General features: G+C 40.6%; 1 protein-coding gene across 1 annotated transcript in view; it reads left to right on the top strand.

Annotated features, from left to right (window-relative positions):
* Positions 1–25,775, top strand: part of ext1b (exostosin glycosyltransferase 1b) — a 156,421-nt gene that overhangs the window by 121,328 nt on the left and 9,318 nt on the right. Inside the window, exons 5-8 of the mRNA XM_034705306.1 lie at positions 3,202–3,334; positions 7,453–7,571; positions 14,437–14,532; positions 24,175–24,264. Of these exons, the coding sequence (XP_034561197.1) occupies positions 3,202–3,334; positions 7,453–7,571; positions 14,437–14,532; positions 24,175–24,264 (438 nt within the window). The remainder of the gene's footprint in view (positions 1–3,201; positions 3,335–7,452; positions 7,572–14,436; positions 14,533–24,174; positions 24,265–25,775) is intronic.

Here is a 25,775-nt window from a genome sequence, read left to right as displayed (position 1 = left end):
GGCATAAAATGAACACCCGGCAAGCACCAATGGCGGGTAAAAAATAGTTTGGCGTGTACGACAAAAACACACACCCGCCAGTGGTCAATGGAATATGTTGTATTGCATGTGAGGTTTTGTTTTCGTACTTTCACCCATTTCTGACGACTGTCAGGCTATTTTGACCTCCTGGTGTTGTGATTTGGTACGTCGGGAACGGCGTGACATCAGCTGCTGGAGTTCTATTCAAGATGTGGCGACATATTCCCGGTGTGAAGCCACCACAAACAAAAAGGATAAACAAAAAGGCAGGAGATGACCAAGAGGAGGAACAGACAGTTAAACGGAGTAATGTCACTATACGACGTTTCAAAGAAAACTGGAAAATTGATGTGGCTGGCCAGGCTCAGTCCTGGCTGACTTATGACCCGACAAACCACACCATGAGCTCCAGCCTTTTTCCTTTTTTAAGTTGGCTTTCCATAATAAAAACGTTTGGTAATTATTTTAAATCAAATAAGGCATGATTTTTGGTAAGGCATGATTTTTGGTGAAAACTATTTTTGGTCGGTACATTTTTGGAGGTCACTAGCCAATGGCAGACAAGGTAAAAAGTTAATTTTATGCCCTGCTTGCAGCTTCAGTAGACCGCTCAATGAGGATGTTTAGATCAGCTGATAGAGAGGATGATGACGTGTCAGTATGAATCCGTACACCTCGAGTTGTCTGCCTGGACTAGCTTGCAGGCGGCGCTCCATTTTTGAAATGTTACTTTGAATAAACACACTTCAGTATAAATCATTAGTGTTTTGTTTGTGGTGATGTTTGCATGTTTTTGCTGTTCCATGGAGGTAAACGGTGTCAACAATCCTATTGGACAAGTAGAAAACGTTCGCTCTGTGACTGTTTTTTATTCACTCACATCCCCGCCTTTAAATTGTAACTTTTATGTTGCTGTTCCAATATTATTACTGTACGCCCCCTCCAGCCATACCATTAACTTTTTTTTACAATTCAGCAATCAGCCACCTTTTACCTCCTTCTATATATCCCTCCTTTTGAGTTACCCAGCCAGCAGCCATCACCTCCTGATTCAGTGGAGTCCATAAAACATGGCTGCAAACCTGTGTCTGTTTTACTGAACCAATTTAGCATGGCTCAAGGGCAAGGCAGCAATATCTCTCTCCTCCGCCCAGGAAAAAACAGCAGCCGCCTGTTTGAGTGACTGCTCTATTTGTGCACAGAAAGGATCGGGGCAGCTCTGACTGACTGGTGCTCAGATACAGCTGATGACTCTGTCTGGATCCCTCTCTGTGACGGCCTCTGACTTCCTGATCTGTTTGCATGAAAGAAAAAAGCCTGTGCTTGGTTTGTCTGCCGGGGAAATATTACACAATAAGATAGATTTCCTTCAGCTCGGCTTTGTGCCGCTGCAATTCACTCTTGACACGATCAATAGCTGCTATTGAGGTGATACAAAGCAAACATTTGGAAAGCTCAGCTGGCTTCTAACTTTCTTCTAACGCCTACGGACTCACTTTTATAACAGTTTTTTCTGCTCCTCTTATTCAGCGACAGGGTTTGAGTAATGCTCTGAATATCATTTTTGTATTAAAATGGGTTATTGGAATTTAGAAGATTAGCTGTGTTGGTATGAATTCACATTTATGACTATCTACTTCTCTTTCTGCGTTTTTGTGTGAAAATTTTGCAGTGGGAGAAGCTTTATAGGTGTAATTACAAGGCTTATTGATCAAATCCTAGATATTTTATCCGAGAGGCAAACATTTGTTCCTTTCATCTGCACAAATATTTCAGAGTTTTACGAGTCCTCTGTGAAAGGAGGGACATCTTATTTGAAAGTGGTGATTATGTTTGATGTAAATAGATTTTATTTTTCTTTGCAAAGTCTGAACTGCAAAGAAGACTCATTAAATAACAAACTGACAACATCCCTGAAACACAGTGGGGGTACATTTATTTCTCTGTGGCTGTCAAAGCTCCTTAATTCTCGTAACTGGCAGAAACCTTGAGCAGAACCAGACTCATGTTAGACAGACATCTGCCTCGACTGAATTGGGATTGGAAAGAGGGATAGAGGAGATGAAGTGAGAGAGATGATAGTGGTGAGACGGCATGTCCACAGCAGCGACTTTGAGGAACCCATGAGACAAGGGAGCTCAGAGACTCCAGAAAGGTCTATGGTTAGTAACTTTAATGGGACAGGAAGAGTTAAAGTAACTCTTCCCCGTATCTACTTGGAAGACGAGCGAACGTGGCCATGGCGATTTGGAATCAGAAGTATAAAACATGTTCAGTTACTTGACAACTATTCTGTCTGCCATGTTTATTTATTCTAAAGTCACATTTAGCCGTGAGGGATTTTGCAAGATTTCCAGTTTAGAGAGTGTTGACTGGTGGAGTGTTGGTTCAATCGTTGCACTCTTCCCACTATGAGAACAAAACAGTTAAATCTGTCAATATTTGTCACCATGTGTGGAGTCTCTCACGTTTTCATTTGTTAAGATTTTAAATATATTTTAGTGTGTGCCAGGCTTGAAGATTGACACTTTTATTTCCCCTCCATGATTCAAGTTGATTATCTCAAACCACTTTGTCTCAGCGTGCAATTTTTTTCATCAAATAAATTTCATTTTGGTGTGTGTTGGTTTGTTTTAATTGTACCACGGTTGACATCATTGCACATGAGGGAAACCTCATGTTTCAAGGCTCAAATAAAGGTTGGTGGTAATAACCAAGAAAGGTTACAGTGATGTTAACCAAAAGTTTTCACTGATTTCATTTTCATGATTCACAGAGGTTTCCATTCAGTAACATAATGCTATTTATTTAGACTTCTGCAAAGACAGTCGTTTGCAGTCAGCTAGTTTAAACTTTGAGGTAAATTGTTAATCAAATAAAAAACTGTAGCAAGGATATGTTTTGCACTTGCCCTTTTAACTAAATAATATTTAAAACATAACCCTCTATGGGGCTCTGATTTAGCGCAGCGGTTAAACTGCATACCCCATGTACAGAGGCATAAGGGTTCACAGCACTCCTCTCTTCCCACTGTTCTTCTCCTTCTATTGTCCTGTCCTCTCCATAAAGACATGAACAAAGCTTAATAAAAAATCATCTTAAAAAAGGAGAACAAGAAAAGATAAACCATCATTTCAGTTTATTCGCTCTATAATGTGTGTTTATTGTTTCTGTGTGCAGATCATCCAGGACCGAGCGTTGGGGCACAGCTCCAGGAGCAACCTGATGTGGAACAGTCACCCTGGGGGTCTATTCGCCCTGCCGCAGTACTCTGGATACCTGGGAGACTTTCCCTTCTACTACGCCACGCTGGGTCAGTAACACACACAAACACACACACACACAGACTTATTCGTACCTGTACAAAGTGCTGTTACGTGACAGCAATCAAACTTCTTCACACCTGTGTAGCAGTGAACTGAACCACAGAGAAGGGTCAGAAAAGTTTCTCTTCAGACTTCTGGAGCAACGAAGAGAAAATATTTGTCAAATTTCGGACACAGGAAGGCTTTCAGAGGTTTTGGTTCAGCTCCGTTTGAACGTTTGGACAGCAGAAATATGGCCTCTGGCCCTGATCTACTGCCTTACTCTCATACCTAGCGGCAAGTGGAGTGGAGGAACAGGCCTTTGACGGATGTTTGTATTAGTCCTGCTGACACACCCGCCTGTCCATCACTGGTTTTGGAGTCAGCACTGCTACCGCTAGCGCTGCTGCTGCCATGGCAAACGAGGCCAATTCCTCTCGCCACGGTTCAGCAGCACTGAGTTTCCCTCCGCCATGTATTTGTGACCCTCTCCAGCCTCTTCATCCCTCACTTCTTCACTCCATCTTCATCCAGCACTGACACAAACATCCACACACACACACTCAAACGTGCATGCTTGACAATAGCATGAATGTCCAAATTCAGTTGATGGAGCACTCAGGGTGGAGAGCTGATGTTAAAATGGATGAGCGAGGTGACAAGCAACAATTACAGCGCCACAAAGTTTATTTGTTTTTCAAAGAGAGAGCAATTACAGCAAAGATGTGTTTTTAGGAGACAAGGTGGCTCATAAGTGAGGAGAAGTGAAATCAGGAGACGGAGAATTTCTTTCCAATACACCCTTCTTCATGTTCTGGAAGAGCCAATAAAAACAAACACACAGACGCACTCATCATGCAGATTAACTCTCAGACACACACAGTGGGAGCTGAGTTTGTTTTCCTTGCATAAGTAATAGCACTGGTTCATTTAGAAGTCTGAAGACTGGATTCTTTGAGGCTGATTATAATAAAAAGCTGTAACAATACAAAATAACTGTGTATTCACCGTTTTTTAAATTCTATAAATATACATCAAAAAATAAAATAAAAACATGAAACTTTAAAGTGAAAATTATAAAATTAGGGTCAGTAAACATGCATTACTGGAGTTCACTGTTTACAATTGCTTGCTGTATAGCTGTAGGGACAGCTAGACTCATACACACTGATCTTTACAATGGCCACCAAAGCATTGAACCTATATGATGTGTATATGGACCAGAGCCCCCTTATGCATCAGCAAGCCAGGCTAATATAGTTTACAGATTAATGGATGTTGGCACAAATATTCAAACATTTTTTAGTATCCCATCCCATCCCATCTTCTTCCGCTTATCCGGGTTGCGGGGGCAGTAGTCTCAGCAGGGAAGCCCAGACACTCCTCTCCCTGGCTACTTCCACCAGTTCTTCTGGGAGGATACCAAGGCGTTCCCAGGCCAGCTGAGAGACATAATCTCGCCAGCGTGTCCTTGGCCTTCCCCGTGGCCACCTCACCTGGCTCCTCTCGATCTGGAGGAGCAGCGGCTCTACTTTGAGCCACTCACGGATGTCTGAGCTCCTGACCCTGTCTCCAAGGCTGAGCCCAGACACCCTGCGGAAAAAAGCTCATTTTGGCCACTGCTTCACACTCAGATGCAAACCGTCCCAGTGCAAGCTGGAGGTCACTGTTTGATGAAGCCAATAAGATGACATCATCAGCAAAGAGCAGAGATGGAATTCTAAGGCCACTGAACTTTTTTTAGTATAAGTACACAATATTTTTAAAGTATTAAGAAAATCCAATCCAGTCTTACCCAGTCCAGTCCAATCCAATTCAATCAATGTTGTATGTCATTACTAAACTTTGTCAAAGTTTCAAATTGTGAGGTTAATGTGTGTTGTAGTAATCCCAAAATAAGACTGCCAGTTGCTCTGAATGGCTAGTTCAAAATTTCACATGAAAAATAAGCAAGAGGGACAAAAGACTTGTTCAACTTGTGATGTCACTGATTGGTGAATCTCCTTAAAAGAGCACAACAATCATAATACATAGCAAAAAGAAACTTCCTACTCTCTTCTTCATTGCTGGGGACTTTCTTGTTGTTCCCTTACCAACTTTCAGGGTCAGATTCAGGGTTCAAAATCTACGACTGTATTTTGTGATATGTCATTTCAAATAGAGACACAATGGTTTACATTAGGGCAACAATTTTGTAGCATGGCAACAGTGGATGAGGTTGGTGGTCTATCTCTATGAAGGTTTTGGGGATTGAGAAAGCAGCCCTCTGTTAACCCTCTCTTGGTCTAAAGCTGAAAATTGGAGTCTATTCCACGTAGGAAAAGTTTAATTTCAGAATAAAAATGTTTCATTCCCTCTGCCATATTGGTAATCAGAACGTTCCACTTTGAAACTGATATAAACCTCAAAAATACAATATGAGTCAGGCTGTAGTTTGGAAATCTCATTCCAAACCATGAGCATTTTAATGCTGCTATTCAGTCTTCTGCTGAGTTTTTCTACAACATTTTGATTCCTAGCTGCAAAAACTTGCTCAACCAAAAGTATCTGAGTGAGGTCAGTCAGTGAGGTTTGGTGAGAAGTCCTGGCTGTCATCACTGAGGCTGTTTGGTGGTGTTGGGTGGGGTTGAGGTCGTGGTTCTTTGCAGGGCAGTCAATTTCTTCCGGAAACCAAACTAAATTGGGAGGGCAGTTAACTTGATGGTCCTAGATTTATTTGCAAAGTGCAGTTGTCACGTTGAATAAGGGAAAAGAACCTTTTTCAATCTGTCATAAAGTTGGAAACACTCTCAAGTGTTCCCAGCTTCAGGGTCCCATTTAAAAGGTTGTAAGATACATCCAGAAGTGTTGTTTATGAGAGAATAAAAAGGAAAAATAAGATTCTGCAACAGATTTAGCTGTTTTTTCATATTTTATTTTTGGGCTGTTGCTTCAACAGTTATTCAAATGCAACAATCAGAGTATTTGGGGGGAAATCAGCCTCTGATACTCACTGCTTTTTATTGATAGACATGGTAGCTTGGGATGCTTGGTTTGTAAGTACTGTAAACACTGCAGGCTTCATTATTGAAGGGGATCACAAGCCCAACACATGGGAAATTAATGGTTTTAGAGACCATTGTGATGTGGAAGTATCAAAAGCCTCCTGAATTGGAAGTAAATCACAAAAAGAACAGAAGTACACCACAGTACGTCAAAAACATCAGCCTTTTTACTAAATATAGTGTATCACAGATTCATTGGGAGTATAAAAAGTCCTCCAATATCTAAATATACCCTGAAAAAGCCTTTTGTGTTGCTGTAAACGTTGAACTGGTTAGCCTGTGTGATGTGCTGATACAGGAAGTGATAAAAAGCCACAGAGACTTGTGTGCTAAAAGCACAAAACAGCCTGCACATCCAAAATTTAAAGCTCTGCACGATACTTATTGTGCTCCAGGTTTTTTTTCCTTGTTTCATGCAAGTCTTTTTATGAGCTTGTTTCAAATTTACATCCCAGGTGTTTAAAAAACTCTGCACGCTCTTAACTTTTTCATTACGCATCACAAGGATAGTTTACCAAGTTTTAAGACTGCGTGTATCCCTCATCATGAAAGCGGCTGCTGGGTGGCGGAAAGTCCTCTAATGCTGTCTCCTCTGCGATATGCTTTGTTGGTTTGGGTTTGATTAGATTTAAATTAGGAAAAAGTAGGACGTCCTCTATGATCCCTCTTCTTCAATATCTTATTTCCTGCTCATTTTCAGCCTCGATTACTCTGTTCCAACATCAAGTCAGACCGAATTTAATGTCACATCAGCACTTAGTCGTGTGTTCATCGGCTTCCAGATACAGCTGAAGAGTTTCCAGAATGAAATATTCAGTGATCAAGAGATTTGGCATTTTCAAAACACATTAACGTTGTTGAATATTTTAAGACTGGCTTGAAAAAAGTACATCTCTGACAATTAAATCATCCATAATGTTTTGAAAGGCCGACAGACTCGTTTTCAGAAGCTTCTTTCCCATCAAAGGGTCTGTTATCACAGAAATGCATGACAGTTTGTCCCAGCTCATGTTGTTGTTTCTGAAACTGTTAAAGTGTCCATCTTTTCTGAAAAAGTGACCCTCTTTTCTCTTTCATTCCAGGTATTAAACCATACCCTAAGTTCACAGCCGTCATCCACGCCGTCTCCCCTCTTGTCTCCCAGTCCCAGCCCATCCTCAAGCTGCTGGTTGCTGTGGCCAAGTCCCAGTACTGTGCACAGGTAATTGATCTGTCCATATGTGTGAGTGTGTGTGTGTGTGTGTGTGTGTGTGTGTGTGTGTGTGTGTGTGTGTGTGTGTGTGTGTGTGTGTGTGTGTGTGTGTGTGTGTGTGTGTGTGTGTGTGTGTGTGTATGTGTGTGTCTTCACTACAGCATTACCCAGAATCCTCCACTGATCTCCACCTTGTGACTCCACATATTGCCCCGCATTATGTGGCTCATACTGTGCGATCGCATTTTCCAACCAGAGCAACTACATCCGCATGTGTGTGTGTGTGTGTGTGTGTGTGTGTGTGTGTGTGTGTGTGTGTGTGTGTGTGTGTGTGTGTGTGTGTGTGTGTGTGTGTGTGTGTGCGCGTGTGCGTGCGTGTGCGTGCGTGCGTGCGTGTGTGTGTGTGTTATCTCCAGTGGATTGAATTAGAGCAGCAGTTTGTAGCGGTGCTACATCTGTCTCCATGGCAGCGAAACCCCCTTCAGCACAGCTGGAGACGGCATGTATTGATTCCCCCCGCTTGCTCCTTACCAGCTCGGGAAATGAAATGGAATTTGCTCCCTGATGGCTGGTTTTTGTGTGTGTGCGATTGTGTGATTGTGTGTTTGGCCAGCAGAGTTTATGAGTAAGCGAGTTTGTATTTTGTGTGGGAGGGATGCGTTTTCATGCGAGTGCGGTGCATGAATGTGCATCCTTGTGATTGTGTGTTGTGTATGACTGTAATTGTTTGGCAGTGGAATATACACTATAAGGATGGAGGAGTTTTGTTTACGTAGGTGGAGTGATGGTACATGTGTGTAATTCTTACCTCTCCTCTTTCGTTCCTTTCTTTGTGTACACTGTCCATGCCCGGGGTCAACATGTGGACCTTCTGTACTGTATACCTTTTTTTTTTGTTGCATGATTTGGTACAAATGACACCCTAAATCGTAATTAGCTTTACATTATTTTAAGGACTTACAAGCAAACAGAATTGCAGAATTGAACGTTTACAGCTTGGTGCAAAAAATGGTTTAAGGTTTTAATACCTCAAAAATTCCTTAATTTATGTTATCATTGGGGCATGAGTTATTCAACTGACAGTAGCTGTTTCCCTGGAGGCACAGCTATAGCATCATCTCTACCCTTTGCCATTTTTCCCATTGCCTGGAAGTTAGCTAGGAGTTACCTGGATCAGAGTTTCCAATAGGGCGACCACCATCACTGGGCCGTGATGCTCCCACGACTCACTTGTTGGTGCACATATTTTGTGTGGCCAGTGTCACCAAACAATTAGTATTATTTTTTCCGAGATTTCTACTGTTAACAAAAGATAGCTGAAGATAATGATGATTTTCACAACATACATGTATAGATAAAACTACTTCAGTGTGTTGCACAAACGAAAAACCTCTGCATCACAATGCTCCTGCACAATGTTCAATCAGGCTACAGTAACTTTGGAGTGTGGTGAAAAAAAATAATCAGACCTGCACTGATTTTCCTCGTTTTCCAACACTGTAAAGACTTTAGGCATTAGTTTGACGTAACTCTCTGGGAAAAACAGAAAAGTGAGTGTTGTTTAACACCCGCAAGAAAACAAGCCTCATATGTGTGCCCAAGCGGCAACCGGCTGCCGTCAGACATGAAGCCAATGCAGAAGTTTGAAAAACTGCAGTTCCTCGAGTGTCCACTTGAGGCTGTCTCCGGAAAACCACATACACACCCATTCATAAAGCAGATCTTTACAGCTAAAATAAACATGTTTACAGCCTGGTTCAAACCATTATTTTAGTCTGAGTAACTAATTTTACCACTGGCACACACTCAGAAGAGTGAATTATTTCACACCTCAGCAGTTTAGAAGATATTAAGATGACAAGTTTTCCACAATGACAGTTACAGCTGGTGGGAACACTGTAACTGTTAGCAAAAGGGCTCAAAGCCCGCCTCTTTACCTCCCGCTAGCTTGACAGAAGTTAGGTTGAGTTCAACATTTCTAATATGGCACCCGCCAATGATAGGCTTCAAAACAGGGCTTCAGAAACAGACAGAGACTACCCCCATTTATTATACAGTCTATGAGTCCGCCATGGGTCATGTATTTTTGGTTCTATTATGAATCGTCCAGAGAAACTCTAATTAAGAGAGAGCAGAAAAGAGAAGTCCAGACATGCTGAAGAAGTCCTAGTACGCCAAGGGGTTAAATTTAAAAGTGGCAGTACTGCTTACCAGAGCATACCGGCCCACTCACATCACTGCAGCCTATGATCCTGGTAAATGCCCACTTCTACTTTCTAACTTTCTATCTTCAATTTGAAGTCCATACACCCAATTATAAAAAAAAAACTAAAAAAAAAAACCCTGATGACTGACATCAAAGAGATGAAATCTGGGTTATTTTTTCAGACTTCCTAAAGCCTGTCCGGAATGATTTAATGCCTTTTTTCACAAAGTCTTCATGACGAGAAAACCAGCTTTGAAGTGTGAAATTGATGAAGTGCTGTGTTAAATGTTTACCAAACGTAATCAGCCTGAAAAGAAAATTGTCTTAACAGTGTGCAACATCATACCAAAAAAAAGTGATTTATCTTTAGTTAGTTGTCGACCGGGCTGTCTCAAAAGATCCACGGTGTTGATTGGGTGTCACTGTAGAAAGCTCCAGAGCAGGTGGATCTTGAGTGGAGGTTGTTTCATAACCAGGTCAAGAGTCTTACTTAAAATCTCTGCCAACATGGTTAGGAATATCAGCAGTTTCATGACGACCTTTGACCCCTAGATGAAGACTGTGTGACACTGTAGAAAGTTGTTGAACTAGCAAGTAAAAGACCGTTTAGTAGACTTTGTTTTATCTTCCCTTATGATCAAGTTTATAGTTTAAGTTCACTATTTTCTGATCCAAAAGGTAGGTAAAGCATTGATCTAGGCTTTTAAACGAATCCAACTGTTCTCTTTTGACACTTTAGTGCTGCAGACACATTCCTCTATAAAAAGCCTTGCGATTTAATATTCAGCCTTACCTCTGTGTGGTAAAGCTCCAACCACACATTCTTTTTTTCTGCACACTTTCAGCCAAACATTCCCACAAACCTTCTTCCATAATAGCAGGTTGAAAGAGTAAACTCTGCCTTCTTCATTTTTATGGAGGTGCCTTTGTGTTTGCGTTCTCCAGGCTGTGCATGCAGAATGGAGAGCCAGGTACACAGTCGGGGTTTTTTTTTCTTTCACTTTCAGCTCGTATAGAAAAGAAACAGGTGGGGGGGGAGCTGCTGCTGGGCTGCGAGTGGATGAGGAAAGGGATATAAATAAATGAATGAATGGGAGAGAATGAAAGAACACAGAGGGTGGAGGAGGCTAAATTGGGCACGAGAAAGCTTCTTGCGTTCTGACACAGTGGCCCCCTGCCGCGTCGGTGCCTGTGCATTTTGTGGGAAGCGATTCTTCAACTCCGGCTACAGATTTACTGACACTTTCTTCACCATTTTACCTCCAGCCATACACACACACACACACACACACACACACACACACACGCACATGCAGGCATACATCCTCAATGCTTCCATCAGCACCCTGAGAGGGCTGGTGAGCTGACAGAGACACCATCTGTCTTTCTAATCAAACAGGAATAGAGCACCGCAAGGATGGATTAACGCCTTCCTCAGCCCTGTGTGTGTGAGTGTAAGAGTGTGTGTGTGTGTGTGTGTGTGTGTGTGTGTGTGTGTGTGTGTGTGTGTGTGTGTGTGTGTGTGTGTGTGTGTGTGTGCGTGTGTGTGTGTGTATGCACAGACTGCATACCTGTTATCTTACAATGTCACCGTCCCGCCCAGATTCTGCCTCACAAATAATACATGTTTTGTTTTATCTGCATCGTCTTCTAATGCTGAGATAAATTTGCCATTCATCAAACAGCTGTGTCCCCCCCTCTCCTCTGGCACACAGCTGCTGCCGTCGCAAGGCAACACCTTAACACAGACATCCTTCCAAATGGCTCCCAGCTCATAATTTGGCAGGTCCAGTCAGGGTGCAGAGTCCCCGGGGGGAATGACTGCTGTGTGTGACGTAGTTAATGTCAAAATAATGTGAAGCTTTATTGATCCCTGCAGGGAAATTCTTGCGCTGAGCACAGTGTCAGGTATAGCTCTACAGAGTGATACCGGTCTGGATTCATTTACCGTCTTGTTCAAGGACATTTCAGGAGGGCAGATGTGAGCTGACGTACATCAACTGAGCTCTATTCGATAATACGCTGATGATGTGTTGCTATTGCTCTGGGAACCCTTTTTTTCTTTCTTAGATTGTCCATGTCTCAATATGTTTTCTAATTTATCAATTTGACCCTTTAAACTGCACTTATGTAGTCTATATGTGTCTGCAATAGGACACTATTTTCTCTACTCTCTCAGTTTATTTATTTTCCTGGAGTTTTCTGATAAATGCCAGCATGCTTACAGAAATTGCTCAATTTTTTAATGTGGCTTTAGTGGATCGAAAGTCCCCAAATGCTGTTCACAATAGGATAGAGGGACTGAAAGTGACAGCGTAGCAGATGGTGGTGCTACGGCTCCAGGCAAAGCTCAGTAAACAGAAAACTCATAAATCTCTGGAAATGCATTTTTAACAGCAATTTGTAAAGTTTTCAACTTTGAGAATGGGAGGCTGTGTTGTGAAGTTTCTTTTTGATTTACAACCCACATCCACATTCTTCTCAGAGCGTCCTCGTGGTATGAGCTTAAAAGTGACTGCAGAAATAACTTCCTACTGAAGAGCAGGTTTTAAACTTTTTTGTGTTATATAGCGCTTCTGGAACTGTGTTTGTGCAGAAGATGTGATTAAAAATTACGTTTCTTTTACGAGATACTTATCCCTTTGACTTTTGACCTCAACTTCTTTAATTCTCCTATATTTGTTTATATTTCTGTTAGCCCCAATTCTTTTGTTGACTGCTCGAGAATGAACACCAGAGAATTTGTTCAGGTCTCAGAAAGCATTTATTCTGTTCACATGTAAAGAGTACAGCGCTGGTTTCAAATTGACAGAGCTCCCACAGGAATTCTGGCGAAATGAGTCCCGAGTCATGGATATCATAATCTTTTATAGAGATACATCTTGAAAGGCGTACAGGAAGTACGCAGCCAACTCCTATTGGCCTGGAAGTTGGGTGTCATACGCAGCCGTCTCTGTATTGGCTCTAGTCTCCAACACACGTACCTCAATAGATACACGTGTCTTCAGACAGTCTTACTAAAATGTCATTTAGCAGACACTTTTTTTTTTACTATTGTGCATTGTAACCAAGAAATGTGTGTGTAAGTTGCTTCTCCGCCTGCAGCTGTCCTTGAAGCAGAGCTGATAACCACAAGCTTGTTCCTGCGTTATCGGCTGACGGTAACTACTTACATCTTGAGGTGACATAATAAAATGAGGCCTTTACTGACCATAATATCTCTATGAAGTATACAACTATTACTATAGGCTATGAGATATTAACAAATAAGTCAAATTATCACATTTCAGTCAACACAGAGACAGGTTAAGCTGAAATTTCATTGGACACAGCTCTACAGGGGAGGGGTTTATCAAACTCATTTTTTCTGCCACTTTTAATTTAAGCTGCATTAGGGTTGCAAAGGGGTGGAAAATTGCCAGTAAATTTCCGGAAAGTTTCAGGTAAATTTTCATAGGAAGTTAACCTGGGGAATTTTGGAAATATTCCAAATTGGAAATTTTCCATGGGAATCATTGGGAATTCTTGGGAATTAACTGGGAATTGAGGGTAATTTAATGGAAAGGTATCATATCCAAGCATATATATTTGTTTTGTTATAAGCAGACATCCATCCAAAATAATACAATTAAAACAGATTTATTTGTAAGTAGAACTTTATCATGTGTTAAAAATTTTATTGAACAATCAATTCTTTCATTGAAGAACAAAAACATGAATGTTGAGTTAAATATTACTCATCCACCGACCCAACCCATTCAAAAATTAACAAAAATGCAATCCCAACAAAGTCCCATTCAAAATGTTAAATGAAAAGAGCCACTCTCCCTTCAAAAAAGTCCCATTCAACATGCAAATAAAAAAGCATCTTCCCTCAAGCTTCTAAAGCCTAGCCTCTGCATTTTTGCTTAACCCTTTCAGGCAATGGGCTCTTCCTGGGTCTCGTTTTAGTCAGGATTATGCTAAAATACATTTTCCCCAACTATATCTAAGTTCCCTATTAAGAGCCAACCTTCAATTTAGTAAATTCCTGGTTTATTCCAGTTTAATCCAGTGAATTCCCCCATGGAAAGTTTCCAACTTTGAAAGTTACCAGAATTTTGCAACTCTAAGCTGCATGAAAGAACGGGCTGAGGCTCAAGAATGTGTGGCGTGTGTGATTGTATGTGTAAAGGCAGACAGGAGTCATGTCATGTGTGTGTATATGTATATGTTCCACATCAAACATTAATGAGGTCTGCAGTAAAAGCGCTACGAATGGGGGAGGTTGATTCCCATGTTACATTTCAATGTCAGCTGACCTGCTGTCACGGTCATACAGAACAAGACGTGCAGCCGCAGCAAAACATGAGTCCTTCATGTAAGACAACATGTGGGCTGGAAAATGGTGTTCAGCAGGATCGAAAATGTAAACGTGATTGCTTATGGTCCGAATCGTTTAAATCTGAAATCATAATTGGAAATACGTTATCACTCCAGCTGCCCTTCTGGCTCTTTAACATTCAATCAGCCTGTAATATGGTGACATTTTCTGTCCGCACGTCACTTAAATGTCACATGTTCAGGGGGGATGTCTTATCAACAAACAAGGAAGTGTGCTGCGAGTTGTTGTGGTGTGAGAATGGTGTGATACAATGCAGTTATTTATTGATCTTTTTCTTCTTTTAGATCATCGTCCTGTGGAACTGTGACAAACCGCTCCCTGCCAAACACCGCTGGCCTGCCACCTCAGTGCCCGTCATCGTCATCGAGGGAGAGAATAAGGTGAGCCTCCACACACACTCAGACGCTCGGTGACTGAAGGTGTGATTGCTATCGTCTCTAATTACCAAGCTCATTTTATGCGTATTCCCAAACTGTAAAGGGACTGTATCCTGGTGCATTTATTCCATTTCTGTGAGAAAATGAGTTTCGATTTGTGCTGCACGGCTTCAATTTAAAGGACAGTTTGTGTGGTTTTAATTAAAGCTCTCTAATGGGTATAATATAGTGCGGGAAAGGGGAGTCTAAGAGGTTAATTCACACTGTTAGTTGAGATAAGGAGGCAATAAGTACAATGAAGCATTTATTTATATTTATGTGTTTATGCTGTTTGCTCTTAACCTGCATCCCTATGAAACCCCTAATTAACTGAAAGAAACAACAAAACCTCTCTGGAGAAATGAGTTACAGCTGAGTTGCTTTATAAGAGTATATGTGGAAACAATAACTGCCCTGAAAACAAGCTTAGCTCAGGTTGGATTTCCCTTAACGGGTTTAATGAATTATGATCCTAGTGCCCATGCAGTTATTTAAAAGTCATTATTACAAAATCTATATTTAAATCTGATCTTATAGAGATGTGGTTTGAGATCATTTTCATGATGAGCTGTTTATTCTCTATATGTGTCAAACCCTATTAGATGTGTGATAAGCAGAGTAAGAAGTGAATGATGAATAGTGACAAAGACCATTACAAATAAATTGGATTTTTTTTTAATTGTTGAATATTTTTGAAGAGGTGGTATTATGTTTATATATATTTATATATATATATATATTTATATATATATATATATATATAACTTATAGTTTATTTGCTTTTCTTGATGAGGTTACATCAAAATAAATACATTAAATAAACTTTGATGTCAGTTAACAAACATCAGTTTAGCCTCCTTTAAAATAGTCCATTCTCTTCAGACTTTTTGATGAGTTAAAAAGTCAGTCCATTTTTTTTTTCATTTTCCTTGGCAGGCAGATTGGTGAAGTCTTAAATTGTGTGTAAAGTTATCCATATCGTGTAGTTTTTCCACAATGTCCAACCAGTTTCTCTGAGTGGGGGGGTCTTTTTATATATATTTTGATAACAGATATGAAGTTATATTGCTGGATGTCAATACTAAACGTGGGCAAAGTTTCAAATTGTGAGGTAAAAGTATATTAGAAGATTCAGAGTTCAAAACATAAAGCCGTTTTTCACAATTTGTTACTTTAAATTGAGAAACACTGGTAAACCCAGCGAGGGTGATTTGGAGGTACGGCAACAAGGGAGGATAGCTGACCAATTGGAAGAAAGTAAAGATGCATTTCGACCAAGAGTTCCGGGGTTTTTCAGCCCCCAGAACTACTTTCCCTGGAGCTAAAAGGTTCCTGTGCCCCCATTGTTGTCTGCATTTCGACCTCGAGCTGAAGTCCCGGGTAGATTGTGCAAATCAGGCCAGTGACACATGGAGAAAAAAAATTATATTATATAATATTTTGAAATCTTAATAAAAAACTAAACTAGTATGCATTCCCAGGAACTCCCTCTGTGTTTCAACAACTGTGTAAGCTCCACAAACACTGTTACATTCAGCCGAAAGTACTACCCCCCAAGCAGGGGGGTAGTACTTTTCAGGGGGGAGATTATCTATCCCTGAACTAAATTTAGACCCTGGATCCTCCTGCCGAAACGCACGTAGTTCAGGGGTTAAGTCCTTAGTTCCGGGGTAAAGTTCCTGCGGTCGAAAAACGTCTTGAGCTGACAAGGCGGGGTTACACTTTGATGTCCAATTAATGGTAACAAATCAGCTTTAATACACTCATATACTTCTTTACGGGATTTTTTTAAACATATATTTTGATCACAATATTTGTTGAACAGCGACAAGCAGAAAGTTCTCACATTTGAGGTGATAAAAATTCTGATTTTGGGGCTTTTTGTATTGAGAAAATATAAATACAAACTGTTAAAGTTTTGTTTATTTAACCAGCAATCAATGACCTTGATTGTCAATTTTATTTTACTACTTTCACACACAATAAAAAGAAGGAAGTGTTTCAGTGTGTCATCAGAGTATCAAAACAATAGTTAGGGCACTGGATTGGCTTAGTGGTTGAATCACGTTCCCCATTTAAAGAGGCTATGGTACTTGAAGCTGTATTTATTCCCTTCTCTCTTAAACTAAGGAAAGAAACATCTTTTAAATAAAATACAAAATAATCTACTTCTGTTTCATTTTTCTCAGCATGCCTTGGTAGAGGTGTCTTGTTTTCTCTCTTTGTTTCTTTGATTGACACCGTCTTAGGAGACAGTTTGTTCCCACGTTTTGTTTTTTTGTGTTACCCCTCCAGCGAGCCGGCAGCGTGCTTCAGTGGCAGTTATTATGACAACCTGATTAGGCTTTACGTTGACGACTCTGCCCTGTTAGAGAGTGAAGCTGTGTTCGTCTTGACCTCCCTGTGACCCCTCTTTGTCAGGGTCAAAGGTCAGACAGAGACACACAGGGTGATATTTCTCTCCATAAAAGCTGATCCCAGCTCCTTTTTTTTTAAACCATTTTCAGACTTTTTGGTTGTTTTAGAGGAAACACGATGCAGTTGATCAGACATCAGACTTATCCTCACCCCCTCTCCTACTCACTAGAACTAAACTTCACCTGCCAATCACAGGAAGTGGTTTTTCACATCAGTGTCAGTCAGCCGGCAGTGGGCTGGCTTTATGGTTTACCTCTCCTCGTGGCCCTGAGTGGTTTCTCGCAGGATGTCAATCACAGCGGGGGGCTCAGTGTGACGCTGTGTGTCCGTGACAAGCCAGCAGAACAGGCTTAGCTTACTGACAATGTGTATGCGTGTGTGTTTTTGCGTGTGTTTGTGTGTATGCCAGGCAGCATGGGGTTTGTTGTGGTTGTGGCGGGTTTATGTGTTTACCGTGGCGAGCAAAGCTGTGTTCCTCCACCCCATGGAGCGAGAGAGTTTTTCATCCTTTTTGCATTTTTTCCTTCCTCTTTCTGGCTCTCGTCTCTCTTTTATCCCTTTCTTCACTCACAGGTCCTCTCTTTTTTTCCTCTTTTCTCATTTCTACTCCTTTTATCATCTGATTGCTTTCTGCCTTGCATCTTCTTCCTCTCCTTTTGACCTTTTTTTTCTGTTTTTGATTTTTTGAATTCTCTATCATGACCAGTATTTTATCTTCTGAGATCGATCATGAATCCTTCCCTCTAAATTTTTAAATCATTTTACGCCTCAAATATTTTTTTATTCCCTCTGCATTTTATTCAAACATGAGGACCTGAATTCTGATCCAAAATAAAATGACATCTGTTTGAAAATTGTGTTACCAGATCTAGTCAATCAGTATTGGTATTGGTATTGGTAACGGTAACGGTAACGGTATCGGTATTGCAGGGCATAAAATTAACACCTGCCAAGCGCCAATGGCGGGTAAAAAAATTTGTTTGGCGTGTAAAACAAAAACACACATCCGCCAGTGGCCAATGGAAAATGTTGTATTGCCTGTGAGGTTTTGTTTTCATACTTTTGCCCATTTCTGTGAAAGTACTGGAGTTCTATTCATTCCCTTTGCTTGAAGAAGCACGGTGGGAAGAGCGTTTCGAGGACGATGTGGCGACACATTCCCGGCGTGAAGCCACCACAAACAAAAAGTTTGTGGTGTCCAGTTGATGTTTTTTTTTTTATTCTTTTCCCTTTTTCTGCGGGTTAAACGGATTGTTCCTGTTAAAGCTGTGAGACAGACATTTGGCTCACTCAGTCAATGTAAAAGGTAGCACTTTTGAATATTTCTAATACATGATGATGATGCAGCAGTCACCTTGAAATGAAGTATAACCAAATAAAATAGCAATAATCTAATTTTATCTGTACATAACTGTATTCTTTAAGTGATGCTTAAGTTGGATTTTCATAATAAAAATGGATGGTAATTATTTTAAATCAAATAGGGCATGATTATTTTTTTGGGCCGGTGAAAACATTTTTGACCGGTAAACTTTTGGAGGTCACTAGCCAATGGCAGATGAGGTAAAAAGTTAAATTTATGCCCTGCAGTATTGGTATCGGTATTGGTATCAATGTAGGTCAGAGGTACTCTCAGCCTTTTTGTAAAAAATTAAAATGACATATTTGTCATCAGTTTCAAGGATTTATTCCTCCAGTAAGACAAACGGGCAAACATTGTCAGTTTTGCTCTTTTTGTTGAAGTTGTAAAACACCAATCTCATCCTGTAACACTCCCCTCTTTTCCTCCCTCTGTCCTTCCCTCTGTCTCTTCAGCTCCTCGGCCAAAAAGCAGCTTCATGACTGTTGATTTAAGCCGTTTGAGAATCCCAGCAGTGCTTTATTATGGTTTACACACACTGGTGGTCCTCCTCTCCCCTCACTCTGCTGCTGTCCTTTAGAGAGGAGGTGAAGTGCTGCAGGCAGATTCCTGCTGAAAGAACTCACATTCCTGGAGAGCAGCAGAAGGCCCCGGGCTAATATGTCGCACTTCTAACATTACAAACCATCTGGGGGATGCAAAACCAGCCTCTCATCCTCTTTTTCACTCTTTTCTTTCTTCATTTCTTCTCGTTTTTGTTGTGTTTGTTGCCATCACTTCTTTCTCCCCACCTGTCTGTTTTTTTTTGTTCACCATCCAACTCTTCTTCTTCACCGGTATTCACTCTGAGATTGGATAGTTTTTGTTTTCTCAGTTTATGCCCGCAGGAAATTACAGCAGTAATGATGAGACAAGAAATGAGAGGGCTGCACCGCCTCCTCTTTCCTCTCAGCTCTCAATTTCTCTCTCCTTTAATTTGCCTGTAAATAAAAACTGTCAGTCAAACACCTCTGCTCCTACGCCCTGTTTGAATGGGAACAACAGTCAGAACATTTTGTGGCCATTGTTGAAACTGGAGGGTTTTTGGAGATTGGAGAAGTAGAGGGCACTTGACCGCTAACATCAGACTCCGCAACACTGTCGGCTGTAAGAGGGGGTAAGAGAGGAAAAAAGTAAGATTAAGCTTTGAATATAAGCTTAAACTCTGTTTTATTTATTTTTTACCAGTACCTGCATCTGCAGCTAAGTCATCTTTTACATTTATCAGTAAAATCAGACTGCATGAAAGGTGGTTACAGTTTCAGTGACACCTCATTGGTCTGAGGTGGTGTTATAAACATAGACATATAAAGAGTAGACGCAGCATCAACTGCTTCTACCTGGCGCTGACGAGCCGTGGGGCCGCCATCTTGGTTCGGTCACCCGCTCCACTCAGTGTAATCTGTTTGGCAGGCGCAATTAAGTGTCAGCGCATTTAATCAATCATAACTCGCTGAATACTAAACTGATTTTCATGCAGGTTTTTTTTTCATGTAGGTATGATACAGGACACATGGTTCAGCGTATTTTAATATTCATAGTGGGCTTAACAGTAATAGAATATTCTGATATGTGATATATGTGATGCATCTTGAAGTCTCTGCTGCTTCAGTTTAAGTTTACAGGTAGGATCGTGGGTAGGATGACCAGACCAAGATGGCTGCCATATTTGTTGCGCCCCAGCAGCCAATGCGGCGTCTACTCTTTATATGTCTATGGTTATAAAGACCACAATTGGCGCACACCATATTGAAAATGAATAGCTAATCAGAAGACCAGCCAGGAGCCGGAGTTGAGGTCATTGTCCTGCTGCCTGGGGAATAGCTACTAAGCACCCACCTGTGAGTCAAATTAAATGTTAAGAATGCCAAAGATTGCAGTCACCATACACGAAATGCTTACTCCAACCAAATAAAAATAGATAAAACATTTTAAATATTATGTGTGTTAGGAGCAAAGAGCAGATCAGACTTTGGTTAAGTTGAAATATTTATCTTTTTTTTTAGTTTACATTTGTATTGGAAATTATAATAATACATTTTAATAATAATACATTTAATCTATAATGCACTTTTAATTTCAAGAAATCTCAAAGTGCTACAGGCCCACAGTAAAAACAGACTTGAACATTTCTTAAAAGGACTACTTAAAATAAGTTAAAAGCCTCTTTAAAGAGGAAAGTCTTTAAATGTTTCTTAAAAGCATCCACAGTCTGTGGGGTCCTGAGGTGGCTGGGCAGGGAGTTCCACAGGCGTGGTGCAGCAGCACAAAAGGCCCGGTCTCCCATGGTCCGGAGCTTGGTTCTGGGAGGATGGAGGAGGTTCATTTAAATTATGGCAAATGTACAGTGACAGATCAAGATTGGGAATCACAAAAGCAAAGACATGTATAGTGAGTGACTATAATATCAGAATCCTGTGCATCCCATGTATTTGAGTAAAAAGAAAATAGAAACAAGCCATAATTTCCTTTTTCATTTTTACAGTAGAACATAAAAAAAGACATGACATATCTCCCTAAAAATATCTATGTATAATAATATTCATCTTTAATATTCAACATATTACTTTAATACTCTAAGCCTTGTTTACTATATTACACGCCATTACACAATGTTATTGGTAAAAAAAGATTGACCAATAAAAAATAATTAGTAGCTGGTAGGTTTAGGAATAGACAGGTGGCCAAAAAAGTTAATGCTTTCATGGAAAATGCCAGGTAGAGAATATCGTGATATATATCTTTGTCGCAATTTTTTTTCAAATATCGTGATATCATTTTGAGGCAATGTCACCCACCCCTAGATGGCAGTCAGCATATTGAAAATGATGACTCCAAAAATATTTCTGTGAATCATGAGACCAGCATAGAGGTGTAGTTGAGGTCATGGCTTTGCCGTCTGACAAGCAGCTACTATGCACCCAGCTGTCTGTCAAGTCATGAAGCCAAAGGAAGGTGGTCACTATATAGGAGATGCTTACTCCAACCTAATTAGTGCTAATGTAGAAACCTGCATAGAGGTGGCCATATAGTTGCTACCTGACAAACAGCTACTATGCACATTAGTCCGTCAAATCAGTGACGCCTGGTGCTTTTGATGCTTTGTGTTGTCAAAAATGAAAATTCCTTGAGTTTTGGTCTATTTTTCTGCATTGAAAAAGCGATCTGAGGACACCGCTGTGATTAATATGGACTCATGATGGGTGTTTTTAAATGTTTATAACATTTGGAAAACTTAATGTTGGGCTGATAATGAAAGAAATCAGTGTACAACAGGTTTTGCACAGCTTGAGAGAAGAGTCAGGTATTCTTGTATTTTTTCCCAGTGTTGCTTGCTGCCCCCGCCTGTAGGAGTGATGACGACCTGCAGAGAGTGAGGTCGCTCTGCTGGAGCACAGCAGGCGCACAAAGCCAGGTGTTTATAGAGAAAAGAGGTCAACATTGACTATTCTTAAATGTAAATGTAATGGCTTTTCAGTGCAGCTGGTGTTTGAAAAGTCTTCTCTCAGAGGCCTGACCTTCAGAGCCTCGCTGAATAACTGAATAACACACTTTTCATCCTGTTATCTGGATGTGTTTGTATGTCTGCCATTACAGCATTGCATTCGTGAGCTGTTTCTTGTTTGTGTGGGAGGTTTGTTTGAGTTGGAGCTCACATCCAGTTAGCAATACACACACTCCTCTTCCTCGAAGAGAAGCCGCTGATTTCTCATCCGAGCACTTTTCTTCTTAGCGTCAGACCAAAGACTTCCCGTCTAAATATCCTCAAGATGTTGATCTTTAAATCCACCCACCAAGCCCCGTCCACCATTTCCCCCTGTTTCCAGTAAGTACTCTGGACTGTCATTTGTTATGCAGTTTGGATTCTTTGACCATTAAATCTGCATATGTTTCATTGAAAAATGGCTCATAGGAGAGGTAAATTTGTGCCTTATGTAGGACTCATGACTCAGGCTGTATGTCTCCTGCTGCATTTATGTGTTCTTATTGATTTAAAAGAGAAAGACGACCCCGCAGCAGTAATGGAAACTTGTATCAGCACTCTGTCACTGTTGGAAACAATGGGGAGCAGAGTGCAGTAAAACACAGGATATTGGATTTTCACTTCTACTCTATGTGCTGCTGTTTGTTGATGTTGTGGCTTGCTGTCTCCTGAATCCCATGAATTTGTAAAGAAACATTAAAAATGTATAAAGTATATATTGGACACAAAAAGAGCTTTTATTCTGAAATTTATCACAAGGATCTCTCGGTAGCAATCGAAAAAAATTCGATGTCAGGTGGCAGAGCACATCCTTAAAGCAGATCAAATCAATATTTTTATATTAGCAATTGATCGCATGACTTGTATATAGAAGGGGTTGCATGTATTGATGGACCCATGAGGATGAATGACCAGACTGTGCTGTTAACCTCAGCAGCCTAGGGAGTTTAGTGTCTTTCAGAACACTGTTTTGATTTTCCTGCTTGTTACTTCACTGTTTAGATTCACTCTCACAGCTCTCATGGTGTCATTTCTGACCATGTGAAACAAAACTTCAATACAAAACATTTAAGACATAAAATTGAATATACAAAAACATAACTTGTTTGTGTCATGATTTTAGGAAAAAAGCCAGGATCTAGTGAGTGAATGAAGTGAAGCAATTTAACTTATTTTCTAAACTTAAACTGACAGTATATCACAAAAAACAGCTGATGGAGACCAAGACATGACCTCAAGAGCATGCTGCGAAAGCCCGAGTTTAATGCTAACAACGCCATATTGACAGATTTTGTATCGATTTCAATGCAATTAACAGATGGTGCACACATCTTCCCTGTTCATGTCTTGAAAACGAAACTCCCTCTTCAGCATCCGATCATTTTCTTCATCCTGTTATGTGACTCTACGTGTCTCTCTTATGGTTTCGCACCAGTTGCATGATTTAAATGTCTTCAACCCACCTGCTCGCTCACAGTGAATATTTCGTGCTGCATTCTTGAATCTGTCACCCTGACTTCTGGAGAAATATCAGATAAAGTACTTCTCACGTCCCGTAAATGACACTTTTTGAATGATGTTTTGGGGATCTGTTTAGAAAGCCTCGTTTGACATGCTGGAGGAATCAGTATCCTGTTGCCTTGGAAGATATTTGGAATCTTTAACAGAAACTAAAGGATGTGGATGAGCCCATATAGGTCAAGATTTTGAATGGATGGACGGATGGATGGATGGATGGATGAATAAATGGATGGACGGACGGATGGACGGATGGATGGATGGATGGATGGATGGATGGATGGATGGATGGATGGATGGATGGATGGATGGATGGATGGATGGATTTATTTTTGTAACTGCCGCCAAACATTTGCTTGATTGATTAAAAGAACAGCATTTTTTTAATTGTATTGTCAACAAATAAACCATTCCCAGATGATCAATGGAATATCCATCACACCTGACACAAACCTTGTCAAAACAAGCTGCTATTTTCTATGCTGATGACAAGCTTACAAAATCTCTGACAAAAATCAATGGAAGCTGTCTCCTGAGTGACCTCTGCGATGTTAGTTTGAAAGAATATACCGTGTAATAAATAAAAGAGAACAGCATACACAGATCCTTTGGCCATGAAAGATTTTTGCTTGTTCCTTCCTGTTTTTCAACAGGTGTCTTATCTCCATGAGCTCCTTTAGCATTGAAAACTGAATCCAGTCAACCAAATGATCTCAGATTAAATCTGTTTAATGAGGGAAATAAGCTGTCCTTGTTCTAAAGATGTCCTCTATGCTTCCCTTTGCAGGTGATGAGCAGTCGTTTCTTGCCCTATGAGACCATAGTGACCGATGCCGTCCTCAGCCTGGATGAAGACACAGTGCTTTCCACCACAGAGGTATCGTGATTTACAATACAATTGAATAGAATGGAAAACGTGTCTTCTTTCTATCTCCCTCTCCTCTGTCTCGACAGTCTGTTTCTCTTGAGACAAAACACTGTCTCTTCAAGCCCCAGATGCAGCTCTCTGATTGCATTTTCTCTCAATTTTTTATCCCGCTCTCTGTTTTTCCCTGGTGTTTCAGAGTTATCGCTCACTTCTTAAATTACTCTAACTTTTACTCCCAGTACCTCACTCTTTCCCTCCGATTGTCTGCCTTTCTTTCTCTGCCTTTGCTCTTCGTCTTTCCATATTATTCCTCATGTTTTTCACTCTTGTAATTACACTGTACCTTCAGAATTCCCCCTGCTACAGAGCACAGCACTGTTTGGGGCATTTTTTGTTCCACATGCTGTCAGGATTGTTCTTGTGTTTTTTTTTCATGGTGACACATTTTGGCCCGGCACCATGGGAAGCCAGATGCTGCTTTGAACAGCGCAGAATTAGATCTCGTAAAGACTGTTTGTGCGGAGAATCGAGATGGGAAGTTAGAGTTGGCAGGAAAGGGAAAAATCCAGACGCGAAAAAACAATTTGAACCATGTTTTTCCCATGAAGGACGCTGAATTACAAACACAAATACATTACAGAGCACAGGGAACATCAGTGAGAGTGTATGTACAATAATAAATTCAGGCAGGATGACGTTAGCCAGTGTCTGAACAGTGATCCTTGACTTTCTCTCCTTTTTGAGATTTCTTTGAATGTAAGTATATATTTTGGGGAGAGGGAGTTATCCTTTGTGGTTAAATATGAGCTATTACCCAGTTTTTCAATGACTTGCTGTTTTTTTAACAGTCCAATGAGTCCACTTGTCCAGCCCTTTTCAAGGACGTACTAGTTCGAATAACAAAAATACCTCCTCCTCACTTTTTCGTTTTCCACCGGAGCAGTAGAAACTAAGTTTCCGGTTTCTGCTTGTGTTTGAACACATACAAGCTGGCGGGCAGATGAGATAAAATGTGTCTACCTGTGTTTAATAGCAGATTTTTGACACTGAGCATTAATATACGCACTGTCTCAGTGTAGTGTAGTGTAGTGTAGTGTAGTCTGGTAATATGTGGTGAAATGTAGAGCGAGCTGTTTGTGGAGCTGCTGAGGCTTTTATGATATTTTCCTGTAATTATTGATTGAACGCTTTGATCGCCCTATCGTTAGTTCTCCCTCTAGTCTTTTTTTCACCCCCTTTTTTTTTAAACACTACATAGGCTGTGAAAAGATAGTTCTAGAAAATCTCTCCTATTTCTAATTTTTCTGCAAAAAAAAAGACATTCTTTAAATGTTACATTTTAACACAAGAGAACTGAACCCTGACCCTAAAACCCACAAGGTCAACGGGTCTACATTCTGCAGCATCTGATTTGACAGCATCTGGTTTTCCGCCAAAGTTTGTTGACATTTTTGTTCCCTTTCGCCAGTCCCCAAACCACGCCAAACTCTAAACAGTGTTCTATTGAGGTGTTTACTTTA

This window comes from Notolabrus celidotus, chromosome 16, assembly GCF_009762535.1.
Source record: "Notolabrus celidotus isolate fNotCel1 chromosome 16, fNotCel1.pri, whole genome shotgun sequence".
Lineage (NCBI taxonomy): Eukaryota > Metazoa > Chordata > Actinopteri > Labriformes > Labridae > Notolabrus > Notolabrus celidotus.
The sequence above is the reverse complement of the archived record's forward strand: the minus strand, read 5'-3'. Positions and strand labels throughout refer to the sequence as shown.